Below are 16,013 nucleotides of genomic sequence, written 5' to 3' on the forward strand. Positions count from 1 at the left end.
TAACAAAAAACAGACAAAAACATTATAAGAAACGGAAAAAAAACTACAGACTGATATCTCTCGTGGACATAAACGCAAAACCCTCAACAAAATATTAGCAAATTGAACTCAACAATGAATAAAAAGAATTATATACCACAGCCAAGTGGGATTTATCCCAGGTGGGCAAGGCTGGTTCAACACTTGAAAATCAATTAATGTAATTCATCGTATCAATAGGCAAAAAAATAAAATCACATGATCATATCAACAGATGTAGAAAAATAACATGACAAAATCTAACACTCATTTGTGATTCAAAAAAACCTCTCAGTTAACTAGAAATTGAGGGGAACTTCTCAATTTGAGAAGTTCTCAGCTATTTCTTTAAATAAACTTTCTTCTCCTTCTCCTTCTATTGCCCTGCTGGGATACCTATTATCCTAATGGTGCCCCTCCTGAAAGAGTGAGATAGGTCTTGCAGAATTTCCTCATTTTTAAATGCTATTTCTCTTCCTCCTACTTGTATAAATTTTAGATTTCTGTCTTTGAGCTCTCTAATTCTCTCTTCTATGTGGTCTGCTCTGTTTCCAATTTTAAAAAAACCCATTTATTTACTTTTGGCTGCATTGGGTCTTAGCTGCGGAACATGGGCTCTTCGTTGCGGTTTGCAGGCTTCTCTCTAGTTGTGGCATGTGGGCTCTCTAGTTGTGGCGCAGGCTCCAGAGCATGTGGGCTCTGTAGTTGTGGTGCACAGGCTCCACAGTACATGGGCTCTGTAGCTGCGGCATGCAGGCTCTTTGGTTGTGGCGTGTGGGCTTAGATGACCCGCGGCATGTGGGATCTTCGTTCCCGGACCAGGGATTGAAGCTGCATCCCCTGCATTGGAAGGCAGACTCTCAACCACTGGATCACCAGGGAAGTCCCCTTTCAATGCTTTCTAATGCATTCTTTATCTCATTTATTGAGTTCTTCAGCTCCAAAACTTGTTTGGTTCTTTTTTTAGAGTTTAAATCTCTTTGGCAAAGTATTACTTCTGTTCATTCATTTTATTCCTGAGCTCACTGAACTGCCTTTCTGAATTTTCTTGTTGTTTGCTGAGTTTCTTCATGTTCACTATTTTGAATTCTCTATCAGTTAGATCGCAATATTCCATGACTTTAAGTTTGGTTTCTGGAGAATTATCATTTTCTTTCTGTGGTAGTGTTACTCTAGTTCTTCACGGTGCTTGATGAGTTGTTCCTCTGCCAGCACATCTGAAGTAGCAACAGGTCAGAAATCAGAGGCTTTCTGTTTTCCAGTAGGTGGCACTATAGCATAAGTTTTTGGTTTCTCTTACCTGAGCTGCCTCTTGTTACATTTGAGAGTTAGCACTTTCTACCCTGTACTGCCCATAACATGTGGTCCCCTGCCCACATTATCAGTTCTTGCATCTCTGGGGTCACTGGTGCCTTGCTTCTGCCAGTGTTGTTGGCATCACCACCTGGTGTACCAAGATGGTGGGCTCTCCCTTGTGTCTGGGATCCCCTGAGTCACAGGCTCTGCCACTGCAGGGGGAGAGTAAGGGAAGGGGGGGAAAGCAGGAGTTGTGAGGGCACCTCTTCCATGTCTGGTATTATAAAGTTAGTGGGCTCTGCTGCTGCAGATTCGGGGGGAGGGGGCAGGTGGCTGGAGTGGTGGGCACATCAGTGGCTGGAGGGATGGGGTCCCAGGCCCCACTACTGCTGTTGCCCAGTTGCCTGTGGCGGCAGGTGTTGTGTAGCTGGAGTCGTGTGCACTGCCTCCCCGGCTGCTACTGGGTTCTCTGGGGCTGTGGGCTCAGCTGCTGTGGTGGGAAGGCCAGGACTACAGGTACCACCTCCGCTGTTTCCTTGGTTCTGCCTCCTATATGTGTTCCAGTCCACTGACCTTTAGATGTACATATGTGTGGAATTCTCTAGCATCCTGGTGTGTTGGGCAGAGCCACCTTTGTTGAGTTATGAATGTTTTACTGGTTGCAGATTGAAAGGGAGAGACAAAGGTAGCTTTTCACTCCACTATGTTGCTGACGTCACTCCTCGGGAACTTCCTCAATGTGATAAAGAACATCTACAAAAATCCTATAGCTAAAATCATATTTACTGGTGAGAAACTCAAAGCTTTCACACTAAGATCCGGTATAAGGCAAGGATATCTGTTCTCACCACTCCTTTTGAACACTGTACTGGAAGTTCTTAGGTAATGCAATAAGACATGAAAAGGAAATAAAAGATATACAGATTAGGGAAGAAGAAATAAAACTCTTTGTTTGCAGATGCCTTGATAATCCATGTGGAAAATCCAAAAGAACTGACAAAAAAACCTCCTGGAACAAATAAGCAATTATAGCAATGTTGCAGAATATAATGTTAATGTACAAAAGTCAGTTGCTTTCCAGCAGTGGACAAGTGGAATTTGAAATTAAAAACATAATACCATTTACATTAGCACCCCCAAAATGAAATACTGAGGTATAAACCTAACATGATATTTACCAAGATCTATATGAGAAAAACTATAAAGCTCAGAACAAAATCAACAAACTAAATAAATGGAGAGATATTCCACATTCGTGGATAGGAAGATTCAGTACTGTCAAGATCTCAGTTCTTTCCAACCAAAATCCCAGCAAGTCAGGCTGTGGATAACAACAAACTGTACAGTTTATATGGAGAGGCAAAAGATCCAGAAGAGCCAACATAATATTGAAGGAGAAGAACAAAGCTGGAAGACAGACACTGTCTGACTTCAAGACTTATGATAATGCTATAATAATTAAGACAGTATGGTATTGGCAAAAGAATAGAAAAACAGATCAATGGAATAGAATAGAGAGCCCAGAAACAGACCAACGTAAATACTGGATATAAATATCATGGAGTAAGTCTCTCCAGGAAGGCAGTAAAGGGTGTTGGGACCCTTCCATTGCCTTAATGCACTAGCTAGAACTTCCAGTACAATGTTGAATCAAAGTGGAGAGAGTGGACAGCTCTGCCTTGTTCCCAGTCAGAAGGAAAGCATTCAGCACTTTACCATTAAGGATGATGTTAGCTATTGATTTCTTCAGGCTGAAGAAATTCCCTCTATTCCTATTTTGCTGTTTTTTTTTTGTTTTTTGTTGTTTTTTCCAAATCATGAAGGAGGTTGAATTTTTCAATGGCTTTTTCTACATATATGGAGATGATCATATGTTTTATTTTTGGTTTTGATTTGTCTGATATGGTGAAATACAATGATTTTCAGCTGCTGAAGCAACCTTAGATTCCTGGGATAAACACATTTGGTTATAATTACCCTTTTTGTATATTGCTATGTTCAATTTGCTAACATTTTATTAAAGATTTTTTGCATCTATATTCATGAGACTTATCAGCCTGTAGTTTTCTTTTCCTCTAGGGTCTTCTTCTGGTTTTGCTATTAGGGTGATGTTAGTCTCACAGAATTAGTTTGGCAGTGTTCCCTCCTCTTATTTTCTGGAAGAGTTTGTGTGTAGAACCAGTATTATTTCTTCCTTAAATATTTAGTAGAATTCACAGTGAAGCAATCAGGGCCTGGAGATTTTGCTGTGGGAAAGTTTTCAGTAACAATTCTCCATCTCTTCAATAGATATATGGCTATCTAGGTTCTCTATTTCTTTTTGAGAGAATGTTGTTAGTTTGTGTCTTTAGGAAGTGTGTCCATTTGCTCTAAGTTATCTAATTTATTGGTAAAAAGCTGTTAATGTTCCCTTATTTGCTTCATAATACCTGTAGGATCTGTGTTGATGATTCCATTTCTGAAATTAATTTGTTTTTCCTCTTCTAAATTGGTCTGGCTAGAGGTCTATCAGTTTTATTGACCTTTTTAAAGGTTTTCAATGGTTTCATTGACTTTTGGTTTTCTATTTCAATGATTTCTGCTCTGACCTTTATTTTTATTACAATGCTTATCTTGAGCTTACTTTGCTTTTCTTTTTCAAAAAATTTTTAAGGTAGAATCTTAGATTGTTGATTTGAGACCTTTTTTAATAAAAGATCCAATTTTCCTCTAAGCACTGTTCTAGCTGCATCTCACAACTTTTGGTGGCATGTTTTCATTTCATTCAATTCAAAATATTTTATTTCTCTTGGAATTTCTTCTTTGACCTATGAGTTATTTAGAAGTGTGTTGAAGTTTCATACAATTAGGAATTTTCCAGATACGTGTCTGTTATTAATTTCTAATTTAATTCTGTGGTGGTCACAGAGCAAACTTTGTATGATTTCTTTTATGCTTGTTAAGGTTAGTTTTATGGCCTAGAATATGGTCTGTCTTGGTAAATGTTCCATGTGTACTTGAAACAATGTATATTGTGTATATTAGGTATAATGTTCTATAAATGTCAATTAGGTCAAGTTGGTTGATAGTATGGTTCAAGTCTTTCAAATCCTTGCTGAACTTTTATCTACTTGCTCTATCAATTACTCATTTATTGCTTGAAAAGGGCTGTTTTTTCCGTGCTTTCTTGAATGCAGAACATTGTGTGTAGGAGGACAGAGGAGGCTGAAGTAAATAATACTATTTACACCCAGAAATGGTCATGCCTTTTCTTCTGTTATGCCATCAGTATGGGTGTTGAGTCAATCTAGTCAGCGGTTGAACCGGGTTTGGTTTTGTTGTTACTATGTATAACCTCAGCGCATCACACACTTAAATTCCTCCAGCTGTGGGCTGCTGCTGCCTTATGCTTAGTGTGAGGCCCGGGTGCCTGACGGTGTTTTTTTTTTAGAATTCTCACTCCACCCTTGGCTTTCAGTTGTCTCTGCACATCCACCACAGTCTCTCTGTACTTTTTCTCTTCATCCATCGATAAGACTGCTACTGCTTATTACTCAGAGTGAGGCTCATGGTGAGAGTGGGATAGAGTTCTTTGTCCTTTTAGTCTAGTCTCAGTCTTAGGCCCTCAGGGGTGGCAATTTCTCAGTGTTCTTGCATCCTCCCTGCCCCTGCAAATGTCAGCCAAATTCTGCCTCGTGTGAAAGAAAACATGTCTTGAGTGGGAACTCCCTGTCCAGCCCCCAGGGGCAAGAGATCTCTGCTTTGTGTCAGCACAGGATCTGGAGCCCAGGGGCTCCCTGTCCTGCCACAGTGGCAGACAGGGTTTGCTTTCACTCCTCCTCCAAAGGCAGTGGATATCTGCCTAGGCCCAGGAACAGGAAGAGAGAATAGAAGAGCTTTCTGCTTTTCCCCCAGTGGCTTAAGGATTTTTCTTTGTATGAAATAAGGGTCTAAGGAAGTGGCAGGATTTCATGCCTGTGTGCCACTGAGGAGGGATCTCTCTGTTCTCAATTTGTCTTACAGCACCCAGTTAATGAAAAAAAGTACATGTGAAAAATCTTTTTGGGTCTGAGGCTCCCAGTTATTCTAAAATGTCACCTTAAGAATTTGTTAATTTTAGCTGTTTTCTTATCTGCTTTTATGGTGGCTGCCTATTCCTTGGGTGCTCTATCAAAGGTGAAACCGTTGGTGTATCTTATAGGGGCTTGTCATTCTTTGGAATTCGGTTTACTTTGCTGACACGCAACTTCTACTATCTGATGGGTTTAAGAAAAGTTACAATTTTGTAGACTATCTAGCATTTTCTTCTTGTTAGTGTGGAAGCAATGTTCTGTTGCAGTTTTCTGTCTTAAGTGGAAGCAGAACTCTCCGGGAGTTTGGTCTTAAATGATTTAGTAGTGACGTTTCTTCTTTTGCACTTTGTTGGTACTCATGTATAGATAAAAGAGCTTCTTTCTATGGCTCCCTCGCCTGTCTTCTCTCCCCTGGTGGGTGCTTTCAGCTCAGGGCTCCCTGGCTATATGCTGTGAAGTGGGCATAGAGCCAAGAGCCAAAACCAGGTTGTGATAAGTTACAAATTTGTGACAGCTTTGGTGATTCTTTATATTATCCAGCCTGACAGACTTAGGTACCAAACTCTAATTTATAATAGCACAGACTCAGAGGTGGTTCTAAGGGAACAGTGGTGGAAGGCAGAAATTTTTCTGAGCTAAAATCAGACCATCTGGCAACCCTATCTCTCTGCCTTTAGTGGGATTTCTTAGAAGGCTACTAGAATTATAAATGTTAAATTAATATTTGAATAAGTGAATAGAGAGTAGGAGAAAAAGGTACAGAAAGGCAAATTTGCCTATTCTAATCCTGGGACAGGTGTTAATGGACTGAGATCATGTTTTGGGGTATGCCTTAGATAGGAAGGAAGGCAGAGACAGGGTATATTTACCAATAGAGTGTTTAGGATTATAACATCCCTTTGAGAGTTTAAAATCATCTCCCCAAATAATGAACATTTTTATTTTACATTTTTGAAAGGTTTTACCATGAATCACTGTACACCAAGTTAGATTCCAGTGGAAGACAGTCTCTTAGAAAACATAACAAAGTTAAAGACACATTGCCAATATCAAGTAGCTGTGAATAGAGGATATTTATCCTGTTAAAACTAGCTACATGACATTTATATTTTAAGGAATAATCATTTAACATTTTTGCCACAGCTGTCAGTCTCAACTTGTTATGAGAAACACTTGGTTAGGTTTTAAAATTGGAACTTTTTTTTTTAACATCTTTATTGGAGTATAATTGCTTCACAATGGTGTGTTAGTTTCTGCTCTACAACAAAGTGAATCAGTTATACATACACATATGTTCCCATATCTCTTCCCTCTTGCATCTCCCTCCCTCCCACCCTCCCTATCCCACCCCTCTAGGTGGTCACAAAGCACCGAGCTGATCTCCCTGTGCTATGCAGCTGCTTCCAACTAGCTATCCATTTTATGTTTGCTAGTGTATATATGTCCATGCCACTCTCTCACTTTGTCCCAGCTTACCCTTCCCCCTCCCCATATCCTCAAGTCCATTCTCTAGTAGGTCTGTGTCTTTATTCCTGTCTTACCCCTAGGTTCTTCATGACATTTTTATTTTTTCTTAGATTCCATATATATGTGTTAGCATATGGTATTTGTCTTTCTCTTTCTGACTTACTTCACTCTGTATGACAGACTCTAGGTCCATACACCTCACTACAAATAACTCAATTTCGTTTCTTTTTATGGCTGAGTAACATTCCATTGTATATATGTGCCACATCTTCTTTATCCATTCATCCGATGATGGACACTTAGGTTGGTTCCATCTTCTGGCTATTGTAAATAGAGCTGCAATGAACATTTTGGTACATGACTTTTTTTTTTTTTTTTTGCGGTACGCGGGCCTCTCACTGTTGTGGCCTCTCCCCTTGCGGAGCATAGGCTCCAGATGTGCAGGCTCAGCAGCCATGGCTCACGGGCCTAGCCGCTCCGCGGCATGTGGGATCTTCCTGGACCGGGGGCACAAACCTATGTCCCCTGCATCTGCAGGCGGACTCTCAACCACTGCGCCACCAGGGAAGCCCCCATGACTCTTTTTGAATCATGGTTTTATCAGGGTATATGCCCAGTAGTGGGATTGCTGGGTCATATGGTAGTTCTATTTGTAGTTTTTTAAGGAACCTCCATACTGTTCTCTATAGTGGCTGTACCATAAAATTGGAACTAAAGCAGTATCAGAGGAATGAATTTCCCAGTGTATAAATCTGTGATACACGGTAACAACTACCATGGTCTGTCAGATCACACTTTAGCTCAAATCTAACCCAACACTTGAGACTGCTAAGCATGAAGATCAGGCTAAGCAGCTGTGTATTATGGCCGAAGACACTAAGCTGGCCTTCTCAGACAAAGGGGTATTAATTTCATACAAATCTGTAGGATGATGTGACTTTTCCAGTAGTGAGATATGGTATAATCTATGAGTACTAACCCAGGAATGGAGCTTAAATTTTTAAGTTTCACATGCAGAGGACTACTGCCAACCAGCTGAGAAAAGGCTTAACTGGGCTGTATAACAATCCCCTAACCTAACCAATGTAAACGAAATTTTAGCTCAACTGTAACTATAAAGTGAGATTTAAATTTGGAATTTAAGGGTTGCAAAATAGTACCTCAGAGTAAGGGATATGGTACCCACAAAGAAAGGAGTTTTATTAACAAATGCCTGGGTTTATGCAAAGACAGACTGATATGAGAGCAAAAGCAATCAGGAAGTTGTAGTAGAAAAAAAAAGACGGGAAGAGAAAGACTGATTTAAAGGATAAGGGGAAAGCACACAGGTGAATCTTACCCCAGTATGAGGAGGGCATTTGTAGTACCTCTTGGAGAGTCACTGTTGATAGGCATCAATTATGTTTATGTTTAGCATAGAGCCTATGGCAGGTATAGGTGCCTAACAGACAGTTTTTGAAAATATATGCTCTGTGCTCCCAATTAGATGGTGAGCTACTTGATTATATGCTTTTCTATATTCTCCTCTTCATCTAACACAGTATTAGGGATTAGTATTTGCTCAAAATTCATTAGTTAATTGATTTCTCTGCCTTTGGCATCGTCAGTGAAGCACAGTTCACAAGGCAGAGTCCTCTTTCAGAAATGTATGAGCTGCCCTCCCCCTCAAAATGGACAAAGACAAAGAAGATGACAGCGGGATGAGAAGGAAAGGGTGCTAACATTTTACCAAATTAATGAGGGGATACTGGTGCCCACAATGTGCTGGGAAATACAAAAACAGTCATAAGCCCATCTCGGAAAAGCCTGAGCAAGCCTATAGGGATTAGAACAGTTGCTGAATTTACGGTACCCTGGGAACCTCTATTTGTCAAGTGCCATAGATGCAGCCCTGACACTGGCACAGGTGAAGATGAATTTTCATTCAGAGCAGTGAGCCTTCTGACTCCATTAATCCTCAGGGTTTTGATGATGAATTTCTTTCTTTTTTTATTTTATTTATTTTCACTCTAATGCCTCCTCCCACTGCCCTGTAACAGCGTGCAAGGAACAGAACAGATGGTGCTTTACGTGGAAGACCAAGGGCTCATGAGGATACAAAGCCTGCCCACTCTGAAATCACATGACTGCACGTGCAAGGAAAAGCCCTGATTTCCCCTGGGAGACACAGATGCAATGATGTTAGTATTCCCAGTGGAGGGGGAGGAGGGGAGGGCTAACAGGCCATTTACAAGGAAGCCCACACTTACACTAATATACTCTTCAGCAGGGACCATGTTTAAGTCACAAAATAACCGGAGGACCAATATCTGAAGATTCAGAAACACCAAAGGAAAACAGAGGCGGATGAAGGTTTTAGTATGCTGCTACGCAAAGCGCATGTAGAGCGAACTAGTAAGGACATACAGTAGTAGAACACTGGCCTCTAGTTAACCTGCCATTGGCTCTGACCCAGTTTTAATCGGAAGAAGGCAGGATTTACAACCTGCTTAAGGATGGAGTTTGACAACTGCTATAATCAGAAGAGCTGTCAACACAAGGACAGCTGTCAAGCCAAACTGTAATTCATAAAAAATAATAGCTAAGCCCCCAAGACATCCCCAACATTGTCTGCAATCACTGGATTTAACTATATTTATAGTGTTATGAAAGTTCCAAGAATAGATTAAGGGTCCTAAAATAAAATAAAATCAACAAATAGCTATTGAGTGCCTATTAAATAAAAAGATTAAATAACATTAAATGACCAAATGGATAAAATATGCCCAGCAGATTCCCTGGCATATAGTAGGTGCTTAATAAATGGCAATTATTATTATTGTTACATGCCAAGCTCTGTTTTGACAACCTTAAAATCGGGCAAAAGTCTAGTGACCTAGTAAGAAAATCTAGATTAAAAATTAATCACACCTAAAGTGATCATTAAAGTATTAATTTCACAAAACATTCCTGAGTTGTCAGAATATTTTAGTTTTATATATTTGTAATGCCAAAACCTCTAACTAATGATATTACTGGAATGTTTAATTATCTTGATTATAACATATATGGTATTTGTTTTGTTCTTTCTACAATGAATAATATAATCTGAGAGATAGATAGAAATAGAAATCATTTTACTAGATCAATTTTGGGCAGGATTCCTGAATCAGGGATAATTTTTATGATTGTCTAAACTCTCAGTGAACAGAAATAGGAATATGCAGGTGCACAAATGGATACATATGTGTTTACTCACAAGTACAGTTTTGAAAAATAGCCTGACCCACTGACCAAGGTGACCAACGATAAAAGACTTTCATTTATTTCTATAAAAGACTATCTTCCACAAAATAATGTGTGCTCTAAAAGGATACTAGGACTGTAATTATTTACAGAGTTATGAAAAGACGACTGGAAGTGGAATCAGAAGATCTGGACAAGTGTCTTGGCTCTGTCACCTACAGCTTGTGTTACCCTGTCAAGGTCATTTCACCTATCTGGACTGCAGTTTTTCATCTGCAAATGTAGGAAAACAAGGCCTAGCTCAGACATCTGTTGGAAAGGTTAGGAGATTTTATATATGAAAACAGTAACACCACCATCTTGTATCTGCCTAGGTCTGGATTTTTTTTTTGTATGTGTCTAAACTTTATTAGAGTATAAAATACATACAGAATAATACCAAAACAATAAACATAAACTTTCTTAAGATAAATTTATCCATGTAACTAGCACACAGATCAAGAATCAGCTCATCATTAGAATCTCAGAAGCACCCCTGCCCTGTTAATCCCTTCCAAATGCCACCTACCCAGTTCCCCAAGGTGACCATTATCCTGTCTGCTAATGCTGGAGATGCGTTTTTCCTGTTTTTGATCTTCATATAAATGGAAGCATATAGTACATACTGAGTTCAGGATGCCAGATACAAAACAGTATGTTCATGAGATTCATCATTTTACACTCAGTGTCTCTTTTACAATTCCATTGCATTATCTTTCTGTACTGCCTTTTAGAGCTACCTTTCAGTTCACCATAATTTTTTTTTGTGCCAATTCTGCACTTTAACCTATTCATATTGTAAGATTTCTATATTTTTTCTCTTATTGAAGTTTTATTTGATTCTCTTTCAAATCTGCTTGTTCTTTTTTGGAGTGTCTTGTTCCTGTGTTCTTGATTCCTTGATTTTATACAATCTTTTTCTGATAATTTCTATCCAATAGTTTTACTTAAATTCCTTAAAGTCTAATCCTCTGGTTTACTATGTCTGCTGACATTCACTCAGGTGTAATCTGTAATTCCGGATTGTGAGCTCATTTTCAGCAGAACTTCTTTCTGTAGGAATTTTGTGCTGCATTGGTTGGGGATGTGTCTCTCAAGAGAAGTTTAGCATTTGCTTCTGCCAGTTCCTTTAGGGGTAACCAGCCTAGTACACTTATGTTCATTTCTCAACTTGAGAATTTCTGAAACAGAGTATAAATTTAAACCCCAAACTTGCATGAGGTGGGGCTTTTCTTCCACCCAGATTCTGGTCTGTGGCAGATAAGCTTGTTTTCTTTCCTTACAACTAGTGGGTCACCTTTTTCTAATCTAATCTAATCTAACTTCTTTTTCCTACCGAGGATGCAGTCCTTTGAAAGTGCTGGCTTACTCTGGATGCAGGTCTCAGTTCCAACTTCCCATTACTCAAGAAGCAACATTTCCAGGGTTTGCTGGCATTGAAACCCAAGCCCACAGTTTCCCCAGATTAGACAGTGTTAACTCACACACTAGCACTATGGTTATCGGGTCCTTGTTTATTGGCTGGGAGGTGAAGGACACCCAATGTCTGGGGACATCTGTTACCTTGAAAAGGATGTTTGGTATATTTTATACAGCAAGTAGTAGGTGCTCATTAAATATTTGTTGAATGAATGAAATATAATTGTTTTTATAGTACTAATAGAGCCTATGATATTTAGATTTAAAATAATTTAAATTTGAAATAATTTAAACTGAATCTTCAAATAGATACATGCATACAGTTCCAAATACAGAAGTCATTAAAGGGTTTATAGGAAAACACTTTTATCCTGTGCTTGTATTCTAGCGCCACACTTCTTCCCTTAGGCAACCAACATTCACTTTTTGTGTATCGTTCCACTTACTAGCAAATGTGGACAGATATATTCATGGCAGCACAGCATATGCACTGTTCTGCACCTTATTCCTTTCACTTAACAATATATCTTAGAGACTTTTCCATATCAGTACATAAAGAATATACAGCTTATTTTGAAGCCAGTCAGAAAGACCTTTCAGGGACTTTCCTGGCGGTCCAGTGGTTAAGACTTTGTGCTTCTGATGCAGGGGGCGTGGGTTTGATCCCTGGTCAGGGAACTAAGATCCCACATGCCGCACGGTGCAGCCAAAAAAAAAAAAAAAAAATTCCCAACCCTGCTGCTATACAGAAATGAAGTTTACACATATCAAACTTAAATGGACACATTCCCACATCTGTAAAGGCATTCACCCCTAACGGTTAACTAAGGATGACAGAGTGACTCATCTACATTCTCAAGGGCATGTTTAGTCTGGTTTAACTGTTTCTACAGTTTCTGGATGGAGAAATGAAAGGAAAATACAAAACATGCCACAGAGAAGGCACTAAAAAATGTCTAATGAGTGGATGAAAGAAGGAATGAGGGGATGAAAATAAGAACTGATTTAGCACAGCACGTGGTTGCATTGGTGGAGTTGTCTTTCTAAGCCGAGCAGTGAACTCTGGACCTTATGCATGTATATTGAAATAAAAAGTTTGCCTGGCTTCTTGAAGCCAGGCATCAGGAAGAAGGCGCAGCCCTGAATTTTAGGCTGAGGGCCTCACAACCACTGTTGAAGAGTTTCCTTTTTTCCCTTTCAGATTATCTGTGGTTGTTTGACTAATGTCAAGTTCAAACAGCTAGGGAGGTAGCTGAGAAACGTTTTTTCCTGGGTCGAAAATTAGAGTTAAGAGTAGCCAGCATTTGGTGATGTCAGAGGAGCTATCTGACAGAATTCTATAAACACCTTTGCAGAGTGAGAGATGTGAGTGCTGTGGAAGGAGGCAGGGGAAGGCATTTGTTTTTCTCTCCTTTCCTGGTAAATCTAGATATATGGGTTTGAATCTCTGGCTCCCTTAGGTAAGTTTATTAACTTCTTTGAGTTTTGATTTCCTCATTTATAAACTGGGGAAAACAATAATTACTTCGGAGGGCTGTTTACAGAAAGGAGCCTAGTGATTACCTGTATACTGTGATAGATATGCATTCTTTTTGGCTGCCTTGGGTCTTTGTTGCTGCACGCGGGCTTTCTCTAGTTGCGACGAGTGGGGGCTACTCTTTGTCGCAGTGCACGGGCTTTTCATTGTGGTGGCTTCTCTTGTTGCGGAGCACAGGCTCTAGGCGTGCCGGTTTCAGTAGTTGCAGCACGTGGGCTCAGTAGCTGTGGCTCATGGGCTCTAGGGCACAGGCTCAGTAGTTGTGTAGCACGGGCTTAGCTGCTCCGTGGCATGTGGGATCTTCCCAGACCAGGGATTGAACCCATGTCGCCTGCAATGGCAAGTGGATTCTTAAGCACCGCACCACCAGGGGAGTCCTGGATATGCACATTTTTAATGGCACACCTTTCAAAGGCATTTGGTAACACAGAATATACATATATGCATATATGTGTGTATATATATGCAATTTAAAATAACTATTTTAAGTACAGAATACAGAGGATATAAAGGCTAATTAAACAAGTTTTTGGCTATTACAAGTAATGCTACAATACATGTTCTTAATTATGTCTCATTATATACATTTGGGGGAGTATTTCTAGGGAATATACTAGAAGTGAAATTGCTGGATTGTATGGTATGTGTACCTTCAGCTTCACTAGACTTTGCCAAATTCATCTCCAAAGTGATTGCAACAGTTGACACTCACAACAGCAATGTACGAGAGTTCTTGTTCCTCTACATCCTAATGCTAATCTTTGTAAATGTTTACATGTTGCCAATCTGTGTGAAGTTGTATCTAAATGTATTAAGCTGCATTCCCTGATTATCGTTGGGAGACAATTCTCCAAGGGACTCTCATGTTTCTGCACCCCTTGTGAGCAGAGGTAATGACAGCTTTTATTCTGGACTATCTTTCCAAAAATGTTTATATAGTGAACAGCCTTCAACAACAGAGGTACTGTTTATTTCCAGAGTGGAAGGCAGGTTTGTTTATTGTCCAGTACAGTAAACATATGTATTCTCCAGAGCAAAGGTTGAGCAGGTCTTCTGGCAGCTTATTATAAAAGACTAGAGTTCCCTAAGCTTAGGATTTCTAAGCTATGACACACTATGTGTGCAGGACCTACCTGGGCTTTTCTTCATAGCTCCAGTGGGACTCAAGGGGAAATAACACAAACACAAAGCTCATGCTGCTTGCTATGCTGTGAATAATAGTCTTTTGTCTCTGATCCATGAGTTGTGTGTCTTTTGCCAGCATCCATAAGACTGTACCAAGCTAATTTGTTAGTCTGCAAGCAGAGTACAATATCAGACTATTCATAGTTCTTGAAAGTTATTGGTGAAGGTGAGCATCTTGTTTATCGGTTATTTGGCTCTTCCCATTTATGAGCTGACTATCTGTTTTTTGGAGTCTATTTTTTCCATTTGATTGTCTTTTTTTAAAAAATAAATTTATTTTATTTATTTATTTTTGGCTGTGTTGTGTCTTCATTGCTGCACACGGGCTTTCTCTAGTCGTGGTGAGCGGGGGCTACTCTTCGTTGTGGTGAGTGGGCTTCTCATTGCAGTAGCTTCTCTTGTTGTGGAGCATGGGCTCTAGGCGCGGGCTTCAGTAGTTGTGGTGCACGGGCTCAGTAGCTGTGGCTTGTGGGCTCTAGAGCGCAGGCTCAGTAGTTGTGGCACACGGGCTTAGTTGCTCTGCAGCATGTGGGATCTTGCCGGACCAGGGCTCAAACCCATGTCCCCTGTGTTGGCAGGCAGGTTCTTAACCACTGTGCCACCAGGGAAGCCCTGATTTTCTTTCTTACTGACTGGGAGATGTTCTTGATATATTCTGGTTTAAATATCGATGGCTGTCTTTTATTCAACCATATTCACACCCAAATAGATTAAAAGTAACAACACTTTTTCTGGTACTTTACAGTTTACAAAATACTTCAATATCTTTTACTTCACTGAAATTACCCAGTAGCTCTTCGAGAGCCATATTATTTCCATTACAGATTATCCTCTGTTTTACAGATTACTTAAGTGAAGATTAGTTAACCACGCTAATCAGCTAATAGGGGAAATAAGTTAAAAAATAAAATCTATTTTTCTTCACTTCAACTACATCAAGAAAGCATTTCTCATAGGAGAGATTCTAGCCCCTAAGTGACAGTGATTAGCATCTTACTTGTCACTGACAGTAGCAAGAATGGAATAATAAATTTTCAAAAGGAGACTGGAGGAGCCTCCATTTCTATTGATTGTATAGAAATGCTCAATTTACTGTGAATGTGTCCATAAGAATTTTAACATATCTCCAAGTTTACAGGTTATTAATCTGTTTTTTTTCTTTTTATCTTTTCTTTTTAGTTATTGTATTTCTGCTAGTGGCTAGGCATTTTTCTAAGCACTATGTTGGGCTGGACAAAATTGAGATAAACAAATAGAGAGAAGCCAAATATAATTAGTAATAATTTAAAAGCATCTTACCATAATGTAGAGCTGTTTGACCTTCATTGTCCTATAAAAGAAACAAACAGTATATTTTAGAACCCAAGGTATTGCAAAAGTATGAAGGTACATACGTTACAGCAAATACATATGATATACCAAAGTTCCATAGGTTTAAAAGATACAGGAAAGGAAGTCAGTTCTCTGAGCCTCACAGTAACTTTTGACCAAACTCTCCATCTAGGAGAAAAGGAGAATGCTGAATGGTGACTTGTACACTACAGCAGCTACAGTTAGAATGACAGGATAACCAGACCTGCAGTTAGTGGCAGAAAAATGGACTCTGTATATCACTTATCTTGCTAGTATTATAGTGTTTTTTTCTAAGCACATTCCCAAAACCTATCTAAGAAGTCTATGATTTACAGTAAGAGTTAGTAGCTTTTTAATCCCTTTTCAAAGATTCACTGATTCCAGGCTTATAACACTAGGTTTCCCAATCATATCAAATATCA

The 16,013-nt window shown here is 39.4% G+C and overlaps 1 protein-coding gene across 1 annotated transcript in view; it reads right to left on the bottom strand.

The window, feature by feature from the left end:
• ACBD6 (acyl-CoA binding domain containing 6) overlaps positions 1–16,013 on the bottom strand; it is a 234,328-nt gene that overhangs the window by 14,020 nt on the left and 204,295 nt on the right. The window contains exon 7 of the mRNA XM_032652400.1: positions 15,538–15,568. Within this exon, the coding sequence (XP_032508291.1) occupies positions 15,538–15,568 (31 nt within the window). The remainder of the gene's footprint in view (positions 1–15,537; positions 15,569–16,013) is intronic.

Source organism: Phocoena sinus, chromosome 1 (genome assembly GCF_008692025.1).
Source record: "Phocoena sinus isolate mPhoSin1 chromosome 1, mPhoSin1.pri, whole genome shotgun sequence".
In the NCBI taxonomy this organism is placed as follows: domain Eukaryota; kingdom Metazoa; phylum Chordata; class Mammalia; order Artiodactyla; family Phocoenidae; genus Phocoena; species Phocoena sinus.